A 20000-nucleotide genomic window follows, 5' to 3' on the forward strand; every position below is an offset into this window, starting at 1 on the left:
TTATAGTTAGGACTGACTCAGGTTTATAGTTAGGACTGGCTCAGGTTTATAGTTAGGGCTGGTTCAGGTTTATAGTTAGGACTGGTTCAGGTTTATAGTTAGGACTGGCTGAGGTTTATAGTTAGGACTGGCTCAGGTTTATAGTTAGGGCTGGTTCAGGTTTATAGTTAGGACTGGTTCAGGTTTATAGTTAGGACTGGCTCAGGTTTATAGTTAGGACTGGCTCAGGTTTATAGTTAGGACTGGCTCAGGTTTATAGTTAGGGCTGGTTCAGGTTTATAGTTAGGACTGGTTCAGGTTTATAGTTAGGACTGGCTCAGGTTTATAGTTAGGACTGGCTCAGGTTTATAGTTAGGACTGGTTCAGGTTTATAGTTAGGACTGGCTCAGGTTTATAGTTAGGACTGGCTCAGGTTTATAGTTAGGACTGGTTCAGGTTTATAGTTAGGACTGGTTCAGGTTTATAGTTAGGACTGGCTCAGGTTTATAGTTAGGACTGGCTCAGGTTTATAGTTAGGACTGGTTCAGGTTTATAGTTAGGACTGGCTCAGGTTTATAGTTAGGGCTGGTTTGGGGAGTTTTTCCTGGTCTGATGTGGGGGTCCTGGGACAGATGGTGATGTACGGATTGTAAAGCCCTCTGAGGCAAAACCTTTTATTTATAATTCAGCGCTATATGAATGAATTGAACTGAATCAAATTACTAGTATCTGTGGGGTCTTACCAAACCAGGCCTGCTGGTCTCCCTCCACCTCGATGGCGAGGCCGAAGTCAGCCAGTTTCACCGCCGCTCCTTTTGACTTCGAGGCCAGCAGCAGGTTCTCTGGCTGGAGACACAGAGGAGATGCTAACATGCTAACTCTGCCTATTGGTTTAAATAACAAATGCTGACATGCTAACTCTGCCTATTGGTTTACATGAGAGATGCTAACATGCTAACTCTGCCTATTGGTTTAAATAAGAAATGCTGACATGCTAACTCTGCCTATTGTTTTACATGAGAGATGCTAACATGCTAACTCTGCCTATTGGTTTACATCAGAGATGCTAACTCTGCCCATTGGTTTACATGAGATATGCTAACTCTGCCCATTGGTTTACAAGAGAGATGCTTACATGCTAACTCTGCCCATTGGTCTACAAGGCCAACATGCTATCTCTGCTAACATGCTAACTCCAGTCAGACTGGTACCTTCAGGTCTCGGTGGACCACGCCCATCTGGTGACAATGTAGCACCGCCTCCAGAATCTGCTGGATACAGTGACTGTTCACAGAGAGACAGAGGTCAGAGCCCAACCTACTTTCAGTCCGACACATTTATTGACGTGTGCTTCTTTACCTGGCGTCAGCTTCACTGTAATATTCTCTGGCTACGATATCTTCAAACAACTCTCCACCTGTTACCCTGAGAGACAAAGAGCATCATAGGAAGTGATGTCACAGGAACACACGTGTCATTTAGAGAGAGAGCAGCACTCACAGGTCAAAGATGAGGTAATGATGAAGCTCCTCTGAAATACTGTCATGTAGCCGCACTGAGAGAGAGAGAGAGAGAGAATCTGATTAGCCAACCAGGTACAACATGTAAGGATGCTACATGCTAGCAGTTCCCCCCCTGCTCCCTGTCTCTTTGTGCTAAGCTAGGCTAAACACAGCAGAAATCAACAAGACATCATCAATATCATGACGATCTCATATCACAAATCATTTCATGAGGTACACAGGAAGATACCACTTGTTCTTGTACTGCAGTATTTGTACTCGTAATGCAGTATTTTTTTACCGCAGTACAACGTCTGAATGTTTGTTTCTGGATGTGAAAACTTGTATTGTGTAACACATTGAATCCCACTGCTGCTGTGTGTGTAGGAGGAGAAACCTCCTCATCTCCTCATCTCCTCACACAGGTGTGTGTGTGTGTGTGTGTGTGTGTGTTGCTAGGCAACAGTGTCCTTAGGTGAAGGCATCAACCCCCCCCCCACACACGGTTACGTAACACTCCTCGGTGGCTGTGGATCAGCTGCCCACACAGAGCTCTGATTGGACGGCGGCTCACATTCCCGTCTGTGTGGGGCTTTTATTGTGAAGTGAAGACAGGAAGTGGAAATCTCTGTTTGTACTTTTATTCTACTACTGTACTTGAGTACACATTCAAGGTACTTTTACTCCACTTGAGTATTTCCATTTGCAATGTAGAGTGAATGAGTATTTGTACAATAGTAGCGTCGACCTTTGATCCCTATGAACTCTAAACATGTACTGCTGAGTCTTTGTACTTGGTGTACTTGTACCACAGTAGAACGCTCTGTGTGTATTTATGTGTATTTGATGATCACAGCTGTGACACATTTATGCACAAACGCTAGTTTACATCAGCTGTCCACAAGTTAAAGTACAACACACACACAGACGGATATACACGACGTACACGTTCCTCTCATCAGAGGAAAACCTCATCTCCATGGCGATTACAGCTCCTCATCAATTAGTAACACACTGGTTACTGTTGCCAACGACAACCATTCCATAATTCATCATCATCATCATCTTCATCTTCATCAGTAGCGGCAGCAGAGAGCAGTACTGAGAGTGGTACAAGTACACAACCCAGGAAACTGAATAATAATGTTTTTAATAACAGCGTTAAACAGGAAGTACATCACAGCGTGAGCCGGAAATCAAAACGTCTCCGTTCACTCGATGGGTTTCAGCGTGAAGAGAGCGAAAAAACACGTAACTTTGGGCCCGCGTTGAGTCGCCGTACTTTAACGTAGAAACATGATTCAAAGTTTAACACGTAGACTAAACGCTGCACGTTAGTGAGCCGAACGTACATTCTGACAGCGAGCAGTTTCATTCAGTCACAGATTAACATTCACCAACATTTTGGGTTCAGATTTTATAATGGGTGTGTATTGCACAGCTCGTTAAGAGCTAGAGTGATGACATCATGGTCAGAGTGACGACATCACGGTCAGAGTGACGACATCACGGTCAGAGTGACGACATCACGGTCAGAGTGACGACATCACGGTCAGAGTGACGACATCACGGTCAGAGTGACGACATCACGGTCAGAGAGGAGCGGCAAAATATTCTGTGATTTTTCCAAACAAATTACTCCAGCTGTACTAGTAGCAGTAGTAGTAGTAATAGTAGCAGTAGTAGTAGTAGTAGTAGTAGTAGTAGTAGTAGTAGTAGTAGTAGTAGTACTAGTAGCAGTAGTAGTAGTAGTAGTAGTAGCAGTAGTAGTAGTAGTAGTAGTAGTAGTACTAGTAGTAGTAGTAGTAGTAGTAGTAGTAGTAGTAGTACTAGTAGCAGTAGTAGTAGTAGTAGTAGTAGCAGTAGTAGTAGTAGTAGTAGTAGTAGTAGTAGTAGTAGTACTAGTAGTAGTAGTACTAGTAGTAGTAGTAGTAGTAGTAGTAGTAGTACTAGTAGTAGCAGTACTAGTAGTAGTAGTAGTAGTAGTAGTAGCAGTACTAGTAGTAGTAGTAGCAGTAGTAGTAGTAATAGTAGCAGTAGTAGTAGTAGTAGTAGTAGCAGTAGTAGTAGTAGTAGTAGTAGTAGTAGTAGTAGTAGTAGTAGTAGTAGTACTAGTAGCAGTAGTAGTAGTAGTAGTAGTAGCAGTAGTAGTAGTAGTAGTAGTAGTAGTAGTAGTAGTAGTACTAGTAGTAGTAGTACTAGTAGTAGTAGTAGTAGTAGTAGTAGCAGTACTAGTAGTAGTAGCAGTAGTAGTACTAGTAGTAGTAGTAGTACTAGTAGTAGTACTCACCGATGTTCGGGTGCTTCAGTAAACGACAGATTCGAGCTTCGCGGTCCAACTTCTGATGATCTGAGAAAACAAACACATTGATCACTGATCACAGATACTGATGCTAATGTTAGCACACATGCTAATGTTAGCACACATGCTAATCTCTCTCTATACTTCCTGTCACTGACGAACTATATTGCTTTATTATTCTAGAGATGCAGATCTGATCTGAGACCAGCTCAGACTGATGAGGAAGCTTTCCACTGAGCAACAAACACCACACACAGTATAAATATACGCATATACTGTATGTACACAGATGTGTATATATACTGTATGTACACAGATGTGTATATATACTGTATGTACACAGATGTGTATATATACTGTATGTACACAGATGTGTATATATACTGTATGTACACAGATGTGTATATATACTGTATGTACACAGATGTGTATATATACTGTATGTACACAGATGTGTATATATACTGTATGTATATGCAGACAAGAGTGTGACAGGAAACCCCTGGAATCAAAGAACCCGGACAGAAACGCATGAAAGAGCTGAGACGTTCAAAGATAGAACACACACACACACACACACACACACACACACACACACACACACACACACACATCAAACCGACTGGAGGTGTTTAAAGAACATTTGAGAGCTCTCATGAGTCCTCTTAACGACAACACCTTTATAAACTTTATTTAAATATATATTATGTGCAGAACTTGTTCTTCATCATGATAATAATAATAATTAAAGCTGTGAGCAGCATTGACGGTTTCTCCTGTTGATCAGCAGCAACATCGTGTTGACGGGTCTGAAGGTCTGAACCTCCGATACGATCATAACTTAGTTAAGATCATGAAGAACATGAATGTGTGTGAACGCGCTTCAGTGTTTGTAACAGAACAGACTCAGTTTATGGGATGGTTCAGCTCCCTGCTGTGTGCTGATTGTGTTTGGACTTACATGAAAGTTAACAGAACAGTCGTTTCACACGGTTTTCATTGTGAGCTCTAACGTTAGATCGTCGTGTGAAGACATTTAACCTGATCCTCATGAAGAAGCTCTTTATTCTAAAGTCCGCTGACGGGCTGAGAACCTTCGTTATCTGACTGTCGCTCTCCGAGCTTCTGAGTTTAACACCTTGAGATCAGCTCTTCCATGAAAACTCACACATTTCTGAACTTTTCCTCACAAAGGTCTGAGGAGCATCCTGACCACATTCTGGAGGAGTTCGTTAGTACAACACCTGAAAAAACTAAACGAAAGTCACAAAAAGCACACACTGGGTTTACTGTAGCGCCCCCAGTGGGTGAATGGAAAGAAATGTCGGTATGTTGCAGGAATCCAACAGCGTTACACATGAACTCCACCAGCTGTGTTTATTGCTCTGGAGCTCACATGATTAACACCACAAACATAAAAACCACATCAGCGCGTTCGGCAGAGTCTCATCTTTCTCATGATATCCATATGTTGGCCCTCAGACTCCTGCTTTATGTGCTTTAAATCACTGTTTACTGAAACGTTTCTTCATCAGTCTGCCTCTAACACCAGGTGGGTCCTCACCATGGACACCAGTTACACACACACACACACACACACACACACACACCTCCTGTCTGTCTCTCTCTGTGTGTCAAACATTATGATTCTGTCTCCTCTCACCCACCCTTTCAAAATAAAAGCCCCACAGAGTAACTGGATCTTAACATGAGGCTCAGAATGAGGTTCGCGATGTAAACGTCCAGAACAGAACTGACGGAGACATTAGTGGACCGTCCATCACGAACACAACATTCAATCCAAGAGTCTGAATCTAAAACGCAGAAAAGAGAAACGACATCTCAACAGAACCTGAGACACGACCGGTAACACCGGTGTGTGTGTGTGTGTGTGTGTGTGTGTGTGTGTGTGTGTGTGTGTGTGTGTGTGTGTGTGTGTTGTGACGTCTTCGGGCAGTAGCAGCCACACAACACGTCAACACTCCTTGCGGAATTTTCTAGTTATAATTATATTATATTATATTATAATTAATATTGTTATTGTTATTATTATTATTATTTATCATGATTATAATTAATATTGTTATTTTTAGTATTTATCATTATTTTTATAATATGTTATTCTACACCATTGCTCTTCATTTAAAGCTCTTTCTATGATGTCAGACCTTCTATATCACAGTGAATAACCTGACGTCTCCTGATATTAAGTGTAATAATATTATAATATATATATTCTTCATGTCCTCACCTCTGGCAGAGAGTTTTTTGGTGTTGATGATCTTGGCGGCGTACTCTTGACCCGACAGAACCTTCACACAGCGGCGCACCACCGAAAACGCTCCCCTGGAAACGCAACAGGAGGAACCAATCAGCTTTTTACAACGAGGAAACAAAACAACGTCAAACTTTTACAAAGATGCTTTTTCTACATTCTGAAATGATATCTTTCTGTTCTGGTACTACTGCTGCCAGTATTACTACAAATATTACTGGTAATGTTACCACTACTGCTAATAGTATTAATACTACTGCCATACCTCAGTGTTCATACAACTGTAAACACTACAAATTATTATTATACTAATAAAGTGCTGCTGGTAACACTACTAATGTTAAAACTACTGCCAATACCACTAATGTTAATACTACTATTAACATTACTCATATAAGTACTACTGCTAAAACTACTACTACTACTACTACTATTGCTGACATTCTTAATGCTTATAAAACAGCTAACACTACTAATGTTAACACTACTGCAAACATGATCAAAGATAATACTACATTGAATAATACCAAACAATACTAATATTAATACTGCTGCAAACAATACTAATATTAATACTGCTGCAAACAATACTAATATTAATACTACTGCAAACAATACTAATATTAATACTGCTGCAAACAATACTAATATTAATACTCTTGTGAACAATACTAATATTAATACTGCTGCAAACAATACTAATATTAATACTGCTGCAAACAATACTAATATTAATACTGCTGCAAACAATACTAATATTAATACTGCTGCAAACAATACTAATATTAATACTGCTGCAAACAATACTAATATTAATACTGTTGCAAACAATACTAATATTAATACTGCTGCAAACAATACTAATATTAATACTGCTGCAAACAATACTAATATTAATACTATTGCAAACAATACTAATATTAATACTGCTGCAAACAATACTAATATTAATACTGCTGCAAACAATACTAATATTAATACTGCTGCAAACAATACTAATATTAATACTGCTGCAAACAATACTAATATTAATACTGCTGCAAACAATACTAATATTAATACTGCTGCAAACAATACTAATATTAATACTGTTGCAAACAATACTAATATTAATACTGCTGCAAACAATACTAATATTAATACTGCTGCAAACAATACTAATATTAATACTGCTGCAAACAATACTAATATTAATACTGCTGCAAACAATACTAATATTAATACTGCTGCAAACAATACTAATATTAATACTGCTGCAAACAATACTAATATTAATACTGCTGCAAACAATACTAATATTAATACTGCTGCAAACAATACTAATATTAATACTCTTGTGAACAATACTAATATTAATACTACTGCAAACAATACTAATATTAATACTGCTGCAAACAATACTAATATTAATACTACTGCAAACAATACTAATATTAATACTACTGCGAACAATACTAATATTAATACTACTGCAAACAATACTAATATTAATACTACTGCAGACAATACTAATATTAATACTGCTGCAAACAATACTAATATTAATACTATTGCAAACAATACTAATATTAATACTGCTACAAACAATATTAATATTAATACTACTGCAAACAATACTAATATTAATACTACTGCGAACAATACTAATATTAATACTACTGCAAACAATACTAATATTAATACTACTGCAAACAATACTAATATTAATACTGCTGCAAACAATACTAATATTAATACTGCTGCAAACAATACTAATATTAATACTACTGCAAACAATACTAATATTAATACTGCTGCAAACAATACTAATATTAATACTATTGCAAACAATACTAATATTAATACTGCTGCAAACAATACTAATATTAATACTACTGCAAACAATACTAATATTAATACTGCTGCAAACAATACTAAAATTAATACTATTGCAAACAATACTAATATTAATACTGCTACAAACAATATTAATATTAATAATACTGCAAACAATACTAAAATTAATACTATTGCAAACAATACTAATATTAATACTGCTACAAACAATATTAATATTAATAATACTGCAAACAATACTAATATTAATACTACTGCAAACAATACTAATATTAATACTACTGCAAACAATACTAATATTAATACTACTGCGAACAATACTAATATTAATACTACTGCAAACAATACTAATATTAATACTGCTGCAAACAATACTAATATTAATACTACTGCAAACAATACTAATATTAATACTGCTGCAAACAATACTAATATTAATACTGCTGCAAACAATACTAATATTAATACTACTGCAAACAATACTAATATTAATACTGCTGCAAACACTACTCTTGAATGCTGCACAGGGCGGGTCTTACCAAGAAAAGGAGTGGGTTGAAAATAACGGGGGAGGGAGTCTATCAGGGTGCATTGTGGGAAATGTAGGATCCAGTGTCCTAAACGTTGTGATTTAATCTCTCACAACTACTTCACTACTATCTTATGAAAAAATGACTGATCATAAAGAACATTGTAGTGTTATAAATAACATGAATATTGTTATAAAGAATAAATCAAATGTTCCTCCTGATTTATTCATCCTTGAAACTGAAGCTGAGTTTTTTACACAAAGAATTTCTGTTGCCTCTGAAAGATGAATTCTGCTGTTATTCTGCCACCCACCATCACATTATGTAAGAGACCTGGCATTATGTGTGTGTGTGTGTGTGTGTGTGTGTGGGCAGTGAGTGGGATGGGGTCAAACAGGTGATCCACTCATCCATCCGTTTATCATTATTAATCAGAAACTGATCAGCAACACAATCAATAATAAATAAATCATCTGAATTAAGTCAATAATAAAGTATTAATACAAGATTTTAAACTATTTAACGAAATAAAGAAACAAAAAGATATTTGATGTAAACAAATATTAAATGATAGAAAATTAAAAGAGCTAAAACATTAAAACTATAATAACAATAATAATCAAAATTAAAACTAATTAATTAATGAAAACGTACAACTGAAATAATGTATATTTAAATAAGTAAAAAGGTATACTAATAATACCTGGAAAAAAAATAAAACAGTTAAATTAGAATATTTCCGAATATTTATTACAATTAAAAAAAATCTAAATAATATATGAATTTCACATACATGTAACAAACAATTTGAATATCATTTAAATTAAATAAAAAATGATAAAAATATGAATAGAATATAAATAAGTATAAAATAATATAAATTTACTCAAAATATAATAAAGTATTATCAATAACGAGCAGAACTTTCCCACATGAATAATATGTGAAGATAACATGAAACTCCTTTATGAAAAATTAGCATAATTAATATTCGTGATACTCAGTCAGACAAGTTAGACGATAGACACAGTGTAGAACTGATGAAGATGATGATGATGAAGAAGATGATGAAGATACTTACTTGCCCAGCTCTTCATAAAGCTGAAACTCTTCGGTGAAACGAGTACAGATGACCGTAGCCATGGCGACCCGGCGAAGAGGGGTCAGGGAGCTCCTCCGAGGATGATGAAGATGATGAAGATGATGGTGGAGATGAAGAAGGCCAAGAGTTAGACCTGTCTGTCTGTCTGTGTGGAGGTCAGAGGAGAGAAGACAGAAAAGAGAAGAAGAAGAAGAAAGAAAAGAGTTTTTGTTCTGGACAGAGAAGAAGAGGAGGAAGAGGAAGATGGAGGGATGAAGGAGAGAGCAGTGAGGAGAAGCTTCGTCTCTCTGTCTCTCTGTCCTGATATCTGAGAGAGAGATGCTCAACCTGCCCGCCCACTCTACCGTCAGCCAATCAGAGGCCAGGAAACACACACACGCGCACACACACACACACACACACACACACACACACACAAGAAGGGTTGCCATGGTAACTGCATCCTCTCTGTCTTTGCGTGCTGGAAAGTAAGAACTGCAAACACAGAGATGATCCAGGAACTACAATACCACAGAGTACTGTGATACTGTGAATATATCTACTGTGATACTGTGAATATATCTACTGTGATACTGTGAATATATCTACTGTGATACTGTGAATATATCTACTGTGATACTGTGAATATATCTACTGTGATACTGTGAATATATCTACTGTGATACTGTGAATATATCTACTGTGATACTGTGAATCTACTGTGATACTGTGAATATATCTACTGTGATACTGTGAATATATCTACTGTGATACTGTGAATATATCTACTGTGATACTGTGAATATATCTACTGTGATACTGTGAATATATCTACTGTGATACTGTGAATATATCTACTGTGATACTGTGAATCTACTGTGATACTGTGAATCTACTGTGATACTGTGAATATATCTACTGTGATACTGTGAATATATCTACTGTGATACTGTGAATATATCTACTGTGATACTGTGAATATATCTACTGTGATACTGTGAATATATCTACTGTGATACTGTGAATATATCTACTGTGATACTGTGAATATATCTACTGTGATACTGTGAATCTACTGTGATACTGTGAATATATCTACTGTGATACTGTGAATATATCTACTGTGATACTGTGAATATATCTACTGTGATACTGTGAATATATCTACTGTGATACTGTGAATATATCTACTGTGATACTGTGAATATATCTACTGTGATACTGTGAATCTACTGTGATACTGTGAATCTACTGTGATACTGTGAATATATCTACTGTGATACTGTGAATATATCTACTGTGATACTGTGAATATATCTACTGTGATACTGTGAATCTACTGTGATACTGTGAATATATCTACTGTGATACTGTGAATATATCTACTGTGATACTGTGAATATATCTACTGTGATACTGTGAATATATCTACTGTGATACTGTGAATATATCTACTGTGATACTGTGAATATATCTACTGTGATACTGTGAATCTACTGTGATACTGTGAATATATCTACTGTGATACTGTGAATCTACTGTGATACTGTGAATATATCTACTGTGATACTGTGAATCTACTGTGATACTGTGAATCTACTGTGATACTGTGAATATATCTACTGTGATACTGTGAATATATCTACTGTGATACTGTGAATATATCTACTGTGATACTGTGAATATATCTGGTCTGAGCATCTGGATACCTTACGGGAGATATTCAGTCGTTTGGGGAGTTTGCTTCTTTGACGTTAAATCTGGCTAAATGTGAGTTTGGTAAGGCGGTGGTCACATATCTGGGTGGTGCAGGTGCAGGTATCCGCCAAAGTTCAGGGGATCCTGGATTTCACAGTGCCTGAGACGCGGCAGCAACTGGGAATGTGCAGGTATTACCGTGGGTTCTATAAGAACTGGGCCAGTGTGGTTGCACCCCTCACAAAGTTAAAGTATAATTTAATAATGTTTCTTAAATACACTACATGTATCATAATTTATATAAATATTGTTCCCATTATCTTATGTTCTCATTGCACAGCTACTGTGCTCCTCAGCTGCTCTGCTTCAGTGCAGCTTGTTTTAAGTAGAGCTTTGATCCAATCAGAGTTCACCTCTGTGTCTCTAGGTAGAAGAGAGGCCCCAGGCCTGCAGACTCACCAGTGAATCCATGTGCAGGTTAAGTGAATGGGGACGATGTTGTTGATCGTCATAGTGTTCAACCAATCAGATCTTTAGTTTGACATGGTGGGCGTATTCTTTGACGTGTCAGAGCTGATAGCTGGCCTACAAGCTGTTTCAGCTGCAGGACAGCAGTGAAGGCCCAGGTATAGAATGCACGGACCACCACTGCCGTGTAGGGAGTTGAGAAAACATTTCTTGGAGGGAATAGATGTTTGATCTTAAGTGGGGGGTGTTTGACTTTGAGCGTGATAATAAGGGATCATGTATGCTGTGGGCCTCCCTACCTGAGGGTGGCGCTGTGTGCTGTGACCGTGGTTCTGTGTATCCTGTAGGTGGCAGGTGATTGGACTCATGAGGCGGGAGACAAGAAGGCACCTGTGGAGGCCGACTCACATCCCATAACTAACAGTCCATGTAGTGGGGGGGGGGGGGCTAGGTAAGCTGCCTGTCTGTTCTTTTGTTCAGTTTGGGAGTAGGTCAGGTAGTGGATTAATCAAGATTGTTTTGGGCCAGGCTCACCCTGATGCATATCACTACATATGGTGTAGATCAATAACTATGATGGGCTGTATTACATCAGTAATGGTGGTTTTTTTGGGGGGGGGGACCTATATGATGCTGCGTCCAGGTTCCCCTAGACCGGGCGCAACAGCAGCATGAAGTCACTTCATAGAAGAAAAGCTTTGATTCTAGCTCTTAAAGATTGGAACATTCGCTGTTTCATCATTTGTGTTTTTAACAGAAATAATCACGTTTGGTTGTTTCTGGTTTTAATATTCCGAGTCGTGTTTTATTGGTGCTGGAGGGACAGACCCGTCTCCTCTTCTGTCTATTTTTAGGTTTGTTTGCCTCTTTCTCTCTCTGTCTTTCTGTCGCTCATCTTTTCTGCTTGGTTTCCTCTTTTGGAACCTCCTCCTTCTCTCTAAGGAGGAGGAAGAGGAGGAGGAGCAGGAGGAGGAGGAGGAGATCTGATTGGTCAGCAGAGTTCAGACTGATCTCTCTGCAGCTGGAGTCAAACTATTGAAACTATAAATGCAAAACAAAGTTGCAACATGCCGGACAGAAAGCAGCTCCACAGGTCTGACTGGTGAAGCTGCTTCACTCTGACAGCGCTGGGAAGAAAACATGTGCTGACTTCTGATTGGTCAGCTCTGCAGCAGAGACCAACAATAACGCAACGTGTGGGTGACGGTGTGGATAGCAGGGCCGTCCTGCAATCAGAGGGTCGGCGGTTCGATCCCCGGCTCCTTGAGCGAGACACTTAACACCAACATGTGTCCCGCTGAGCCACGGTGTCTCCAGAGACACTTCAGAGCGTCTGTAATGTAACCATCAAACTCACATCCGTGTGTGTGTGTGTGTGTGTGTGTGTGTGTGTGTGTGTGTGTGTGTGTGTGGACTGCTGTCCTCTGCTGGTCTCAACACTACAGAAACCTGTAGTTTCGCTGTTGTTAAATTCATATAATCTTAAATAAATAAGACAGTTTATAATAATCTGTTTGTAGGTTATCTCATTTTTAAAATCTTCTTCTCTTAGTTACGACCTGAATCCGACTCATTGACATCATTTATATCAGACTCCTCTTCACTCTGAGCCACATCAGCATCATGGCCCTCAGAGGGCCGACTGTGACTGTGACTGTGACTGTGACTGTAACTGTGACTGTGACTGTGACTGTGACTGTAACTGTGACTGTGACTGTAACTGTAACTGTGACTGTGACTGTAACTGTGACTGTAACTGTGACTGTGACTGTAACTGTGACTGTAACTGTGACTGTGACTGTAAATGTAACTGTGACTGTGACTGTAACTGTGACTGTGACTCTGACTGTAACTGTGACTGTAACTGTAACTGTAACTGTGACTGTAACTGTGACTGTAACTGTGACTGTGACTGTAACTGTGACTCTGACTGTAACTGTAAATGTGACTGTGACTGTGACTCTGACTGTAACTGTAACTGTAACTCTGACTGTAACTGTGACTGTGACTGTGACTGTAACTCTGACTGTAACTGTGACTGTGACTGTAACTGTAAATGTGACTGTGACTCTGACTGTAACTGTAACTGTGACTGTAACTGTGACTGTAACTGTGACTGTAACTGTGACTGTGACTGTAACTCTGACTGTGACTGTAACTGTAACTGTAACTGTAACTGTGACTGTGACTGTAACTCTGACTGTAACTGTGACTGTGACTGTAACTCTGACTGTAACTGTGACTGTGACTGTAACTGTGACTGTAACTGTAACTGTGACTGTGACTGTGACTGTGACTGTAACTGTAACTGTGACTGTAACTGTAACTGTAACTGTGACTGTGACTGTAACTCTGACTGTAACTGTGACTGTGACTGTAACTCTGATTGTAACTGTGACTGTGACTGTAACTCTGACTGTAACTGTGACTGTAACTGTGACTGTGACTGTAACTCTGACTGTAACTGTGACTGTAACTCTGACTGTAACTGTGACTGTGACTGTAACTGTGACTGTAACTGTAACTGTAACTGTAACTGTGACTGTAACTCTGACTGTAACTGTGACTGTAACTGTGACTGTAACTGTGACTGTAACTCTGACTGTAACTGTGACTGTGACTGTGACTGTGACTGTAACTGTGACTGTAACTGTAACTGTAACTGTAACTGTGACTGTGACTGTGACTAACTGTAAGCTCGGTTAGTCCTTCATCACCGACGCTCCTCACATTAGACGGACCGGTTCCTCTCCTCGACGTCTTCACTTTCACGTCTTTTGTTACATGTTCTGCCCTCTGCATACATTTTTCTCTTCGTGGACATTTTGGGATTATTTGTCGATCATTTTCAACTCAATCACTTGATGGAAAACCGCTTTTGAGGACTCGGACATGTTTCTGTCGTCTCCTTTGCATCAGGTCTACAGGGTCGGGGTCTGGTCCCTGAAGAATGAAGACTGAAGACTGAAGAAAGAAGAGAAGAGATTTATTTCACTGATCGGTGTAAACATCACATGACTTCAGATCCTTATAAAGGTTGAGAGTCCAGAAACATGACAGACATGGTCCAGAGTCTACAGTCTATGTGGGGTCCAGAGAGTCCAGGAATCCAAATCCAGAGACCAGAGTCCAGAGCGGACCCCCTGTAGGGGATCCTCAGTTTGAAACCCTCTAGAGTCCAGACATCTGCTGAGATGTGAGAATGAATGTGAGGATTATCAGCACCAGGTTCTGGTTTCGGTTAAAATAGTCACAGTTTGGTGAGAGTAGAAAGAAACATGCCGATCCCTGCAGGGTTAACGGTCCTGGACCGGTGCTGCAGAGTCCTGGACCGGTGCTGCAGAGTCCTGGACCGGTGCTGCAGGGTCCTGGACCGGTGCTGCAGAGTCCTGGACCGGTGCTGCAAGGTCCTGGACTGGTCCCGGAGGTTTCCGAAGTGGTTCTAAAAGTTCTGGATTCAGTTTTCGGGTCTCAGCGATGAGTCGTTTGACACCGACCATCCATTGGCTGACTTCAGTCACATGATCGACCATCAAAGAGCGATGGATCTCATCAGCTGAGTCCCAGTGACCAGCCTGTAACTCTGAGAGACAGACAGGCAGACAGACAGGTCAGTCTAGAGACAGACAGGTGTTGAGGCAGACAGACAGGTAGATGGTGAGACAGGTTACCTAGAGACAGAGTGTCCATGCGTCTCCTCACAGGTAGGCTCAGTCTACCTGACCTCCAGCTGTCCTCCAGGAGGCGGAGCCTCTTTGCCACGTCACTACACACCTGGTCCTACACACATAACAAAATAAAAGTCTTCAGATACATTTTATAAAATAAAAGTCTTCAGATGAATTTAACAAAATAAAAGTCTTCAGATGAATTTAACAAAATAAAAGTCTTCAGGTTCAGACTCACCTTAACAGTCGCTCTACAGGTATCGAGTGCTCGGTTCAGCACCGACACCACGCCCTCTACGTCTGGCTCGCTCTCTGATTGGCTGTCGTCTCTCTGACTTCTCATTGGTCCCAGATGAAGAGGGGGCGTGGCCACACAGCCAAGAGGAGGACGCGCTGCAGGAAGAGGAGGAGTCAATCAATCAGGCTTCAATCACTAAACCCTTCTTCTTCTGCTCCTTACCTGAGTGTAGAGGGGGCGGAGCTATACCACCTGGAGGTGGAGCCAGAGGATTGGAGGAGGGAGGGGTCATGGGGGGGGCTCCTGCACCTGAGGACCAATCAGAGACAAGATGTTTGATATTATATATATATATATATATAGTCTTAGTCCCACCCACGAGAGATAAGAGCAGAGAAGGCGAGGAGGCTAGGAAAGGAAACGAGGAGTGAGGAAAGAGGAAAGAGAAAGACGTTCTCTAACCTGCTGGTGGAGCAGCTCTCTTGCTCAGGAGGTTCCTCTGAGGCCCGCGGGACGTCTGGAGGCCGTAAGAGAACTGAGGGGGATCGTTCCACCCACACTCCTGGTTACCTAGAGAGAGAGACAGGTTCATTACAGCAGAGAGAGAGAGACAGGTTCATTACAGCAGAGAGAGAGAGACAGGTTCATTACAGCAGAGAGAGAGAGAGAGACAGGTTCATTACAGCAGAGAGAGAGAGAGACAGGTTCATTACAGCAGAGAGAGAGACAGGTTCATTACAGCAGAGAGAGAGAGAGACAGGTTCATTACAGCAGAGAGAGAGAGAGACAGGTTCATTACAGCAGAGAGAGAGAGAGAGACAGGTTCATTACAGCAGAGAGAGAGACAGGTTCATTACAGCAGAGAGAGAGAGAGACAGGTTCATTACAGCAGAGAGAGAGACAGGTTCATTACAGCAGAGAGAGAGAGAGACAGGTTCATTACAGCAGAGAGAGAGAGAGACAGGTTCATTACAGCAGAGAGAGAGACAGGTTCATTACAGCAGAGAGAGAGAGAGACAGGTTCATTACAGCAGAGAGAGAGAGAGACAGGTTCATTACAGCAGAGAGAGAGAGAGACAGGTTCATTACAGCAGAGAGAGAGAGAGAGACAGGTTCATTACAGCAGAGAGAGAGACAGGTTCATTACAGCAGAGAGAGAGACAGGTTCATTACAGCAGAGAGAGAGAGAGAGACAGGTTCATTACAGCAGAGAGAGAGAGAGACAGGTTCATTACAGCAGAGAGAGAGACAGGTTCATTACAGCAGAGAGAGAGAGAGACAGGTTCATTACAGCAGAGAGAGAGAGAGAGACAGGTTCATTACAGCAGAGAGAGAGACAGGTTCATTACAGCAGAGAGAGAGACAGGTTCATTACAGGAGAGAGAGAGAGAGACAGGTTCATTACAGCAGAGAGAGAGAGAGACAGGTTCATTACAGCAGAGAGAGAGAGAGACAGGTTCATTACAGCAGAGAGAGAGAGAGAGAGACAGGTTCATTACAGCAGAGAGAGAGAGAGACAGGTTCATTACAGCAGAGAGAGAGACAGGTTCATTACAGCAGAGAGAGAGACAGGTTCATTACAGCAGAGAGAGAGACAGGTTCATTACAGCAGAGAGAGAGAGAGACAGGTTCATTACAGCAGAGAGAGAGAGAGACAGGTTCATTACAGCAGAGAGAGAGAGAGACAGGTTCAGGGTTGATAAAACAACAGTAAAACTTCTCACAAACTCTTTATTTCTACCTGAATATTTACTGTTTGGTGAAATATATCTGATATGAACTGAAAACAACAATTACAGGAAGTGACGTAAAGCTTCTTATTGTTTATAAAGTGAGGAGTTATTGTCTTAAAGCTGAAGGAAACATTTGAATGCAGTTCGTTGAACCTTTAAGATAATAACTCATCAACAGTCGCGTGCTAACCGTTAGCTTAGCAGCACATACAGACGTTATTACCGATAATAACTTTATGAAGATAACTCTCACCTGGTTTAACGTACCTGTCCTCCATGTTGGACTCCAGCGTGTCAGATCACCAACGTCACAGCGTCTTCTTCCCGGTGACGACGCTAAGCTAACGGCTAAGCTAACGGCTAGGCTAACGGCTAAGCTAACCCAAAGAGTTTAGAACGTAAATGTTTTCCGGTAACTTTGAGTGTGAACCGCTTCAGACACAGAACGTTACCGTGTTAACTCGATCCTAAACACGTAACGTCACCCGGAAGAAACAACGAGAGAACTTCCGCTCAGATTTTCAGAATAAGACTTGTTTGTAATATATTGTATGAATGCTTTATATTCTGTGTAGTAACATTTGTATAACTTCATGCTCCGGTAATGAAACGTTAGCATTTAATAAACATTGTATTCCTGATTTTTTTATTTCAATTTCTTTTATCCTAAAAATAAGTACAACTTTATTATTTATTTATTTATTACTTTATTTTGGGAAGTACATAACTAGATAATACCAAATATCAATACTGATCAACATCAAATATAATAAACAAGTGAATTTAAGGAACTAGAAAAATAATTTTAATGATATGTTTTACAATTATAAAGTTTTTCTTTAATGATGATGAGAATCAGAATCAGAACCGTTTATTGCCAACGAATTTGACCTGACGGGAGGTGCACAACATTTAACAATTAACAACAATCAACACAGTGCAAAGTAGAAACATATTATAATGTACAGAAAAATATATCAAATAAAGTGAAATATAAAATAATAAAGTGCACAAACAAACAGATAAAAGGACCATAAACAATGAGATGTAAGTGTGGTGAAAAAGTGTCGAGTGAATATGAAGGGATGTGCGGGGAGTGACCGGTAGGAATCTGTCCTGGGGATCTGTTCATGAGCCCGACTGAAGATGGGAGGAAGCTGTTCATGTGGCGTGAGGTCTTGGTCCTGATGGAGGTCTTGGTCCTGATGGAGGTCTTGGTCCTGATGGAGGTCTTGGTCCTGATGGACCTCAGCCTCCTGCCAGATGGAACGGACACGAACAGTTCGTGTCCAGGCTGAGAGGGGTCGGCTACAATCCTTCTTGTTCGCTTCAGGGTCCTTGAAGAGAACAAGTCCTGGAGGGACGGCAGACTGCAGCCAATCACCCTCTCAGCAGAGCGGATGATGCGCTGCAGCCTGCTCTGCCCAGAGTACCAGACCGTGGAGGAGCAGAGGATGGACTCGATGATGGCTGTGTAGAAGTGCACCATCATCGTCTTTGGCAGGTTGAACTTCTTCAGCACAGTGATGGGGGCTGGTGGGGCTGCGTTCTTCCTGAAGTCCACAACCATCTCCACTGTCTTTAGAGCGTTGAGCTCCAGGTTGTTCAGACCACCAGGTCACCAGATGGTCAGTCTCCCACCTGTAGGCGGACTCATCCCCACCAGAGATGAGTCCAGTGAGGGTGGTGTCATCCACGAACTTCAGCAGCTTGATGGACTGGTGACTGGAGGTGCAGCTGTTGGTGTACAGGGAGGAGAGCAGAGGGGAGAGAACGCAGCCTTGCTCCTTTTAGCGTCAAAACACTTCCGGGACACGTGGCCACAACGCTGACGTCATCCTGTGAGCGTCAGGTGATTTTGAGATTCTTTTTTTTATTTTTTGATGTTTGAAGTTAAAGCAAAATAAATTAAAAATAATAAATAAAAACTAGTTTGTTCAATCAGAAGATTTAAATACATTTAAATCCACATCCTCAAGAATAAATAACTAAATGAGGGAATTAATAGATCTATTAATTATAAATCATGAATTAATAATTTTTAATTATAAAAAAATAGTGTTGATTTACATTAGTTTCGTTTTTACAGATTATACTTCCTCAGTAGAAAAAAAATCATTTTGAGGTTTTTATCTCTGAGGAAATATTTAAAAGGTTCACACATACACACGTGAGATACTTGTACTTTACTTAGTATTTACTGAACATTTCCATTTTATACTACTTTATACTTCTCTTGCACTACATCTCAAAGGAACATATTTTACTGTTTATCTTTGGTTCATCTACAGATTCAGATTATTATTTAACGTGTGATTGTTAAAGTCATCTTTTACAGTGAAGGTCGAGAGGGAGGGGAGTGATGACATCACCAGGGGGAGGAGAGAGAGGAGGAGACGAGGAGAGAGAGAGGAGAGGAGAGAGAGCAGCATCTTTCATCACACAGAGAGGAGAGAGGAGGGACGAACGAGAGGAGAGAGAGAGAGACGGAAATAAAACCGAAGAAGAAGACTGATGGTGTCGTCTGAGAGGACGAGAGACACAGAGAAAGACAGACAGACAGACAGAGAAAGAGAGAGACAGAGAAAGAGAGAGACAGAGAGAGAGAGAGAGAGAGAGAGAGAGAGAGAGAGAGAGAGAGGCAGCAGGAGGCTTTAACTGTCCGCTATCTGGGCCTCTGACTGTGTGTG

At 40.3% G+C, this 20000-nt stretch overlaps 2 protein-coding genes across 2 annotated transcripts in view; both read right to left on the reverse strand.

Annotated features, from left to right (window-relative positions):
• The window catches only part of camk2a (calcium/calmodulin-dependent protein kinase II alpha), a gene marked incomplete at its 5' end in the record, with an annotated part of 24846 nt that extends 15279 nt beyond the window's left edge, over window positions 1-9567 (reverse strand). The window contains 7 exons of the mRNA XM_079171633.1: window positions 723-825; window positions 1191-1263; window positions 1339-1404; window positions 1480-1558; window positions 3772-3831; window positions 6035-6129; window positions 9506-9567. Coding sequence (XP_079027759.1) covers window positions 723-825; window positions 1191-1263; window positions 1339-1404; window positions 1480-1558; window positions 3772-3831; window positions 6035-6129; window positions 9506-9567 — 538 coding nt within the window. The remainder of the gene's footprint in view (window positions 1-722; window positions 826-1190; window positions 1264-1338; window positions 1405-1479; window positions 1559-3771; window positions 3832-6034; window positions 6130-9505) is intronic.
• Window positions 9568-14650: 5083 nt separating this feature from the next.
• On the reverse strand, window positions 14651-17784 carry sra1 (steroid receptor RNA activator 1). Its single transcript, XM_079171647.1, has 6 exons — window positions 17564-17784; window positions 16040-16147; window positions 15800-15886; window positions 15578-15732; window positions 15343-15451; window positions 14651-15254 (listed from the first exon to the last, which is right to left on the reverse strand). The coding sequence occupies exons 1-6, from the start codon at window positions 17586-17588 to the stop codon at window positions 14968-14970; spliced, it is 771 nt and encodes a 256-aa protein (XP_079027773.1). The 5' UTR covers window positions 17589-17784; the 3' UTR covers window positions 14651-14967.
• Window positions 17785-20000: the final 2216 nt, after the last annotated feature.

This window comes from Pholis gunnellus, assembly GCF_910591455.1.
Source record: "Pholis gunnellus genome assembly, chromosome: 13".
Lineage (NCBI taxonomy): Eukaryota > Metazoa > Chordata > Actinopteri > Perciformes > Pholidae > Pholis > Pholis gunnellus.

Bases quoted from the DNA above. Each gene is read 5' to 3' on its own strand.
- sra1 (XM_079171647.1), bottom strand. From the start codon at position 17,588: ATGGAGGACAGGTACGTTAAACCAG. The intron at 16,148-17,563 runs GTGAGAGTTATC...CTCTCTCTCTAG, and splicing joins GGACAGGTACGTTAAACCAG to GTAACCAGGAGTGTGGGTGG. The intron at 15,452-15,577 runs GTGAGTCTGAAC...TTATGTGTGTAG, and splicing joins CCTGTAGAGCGACTGTTAAG to GACCAGGTGTGTAGTGACGT.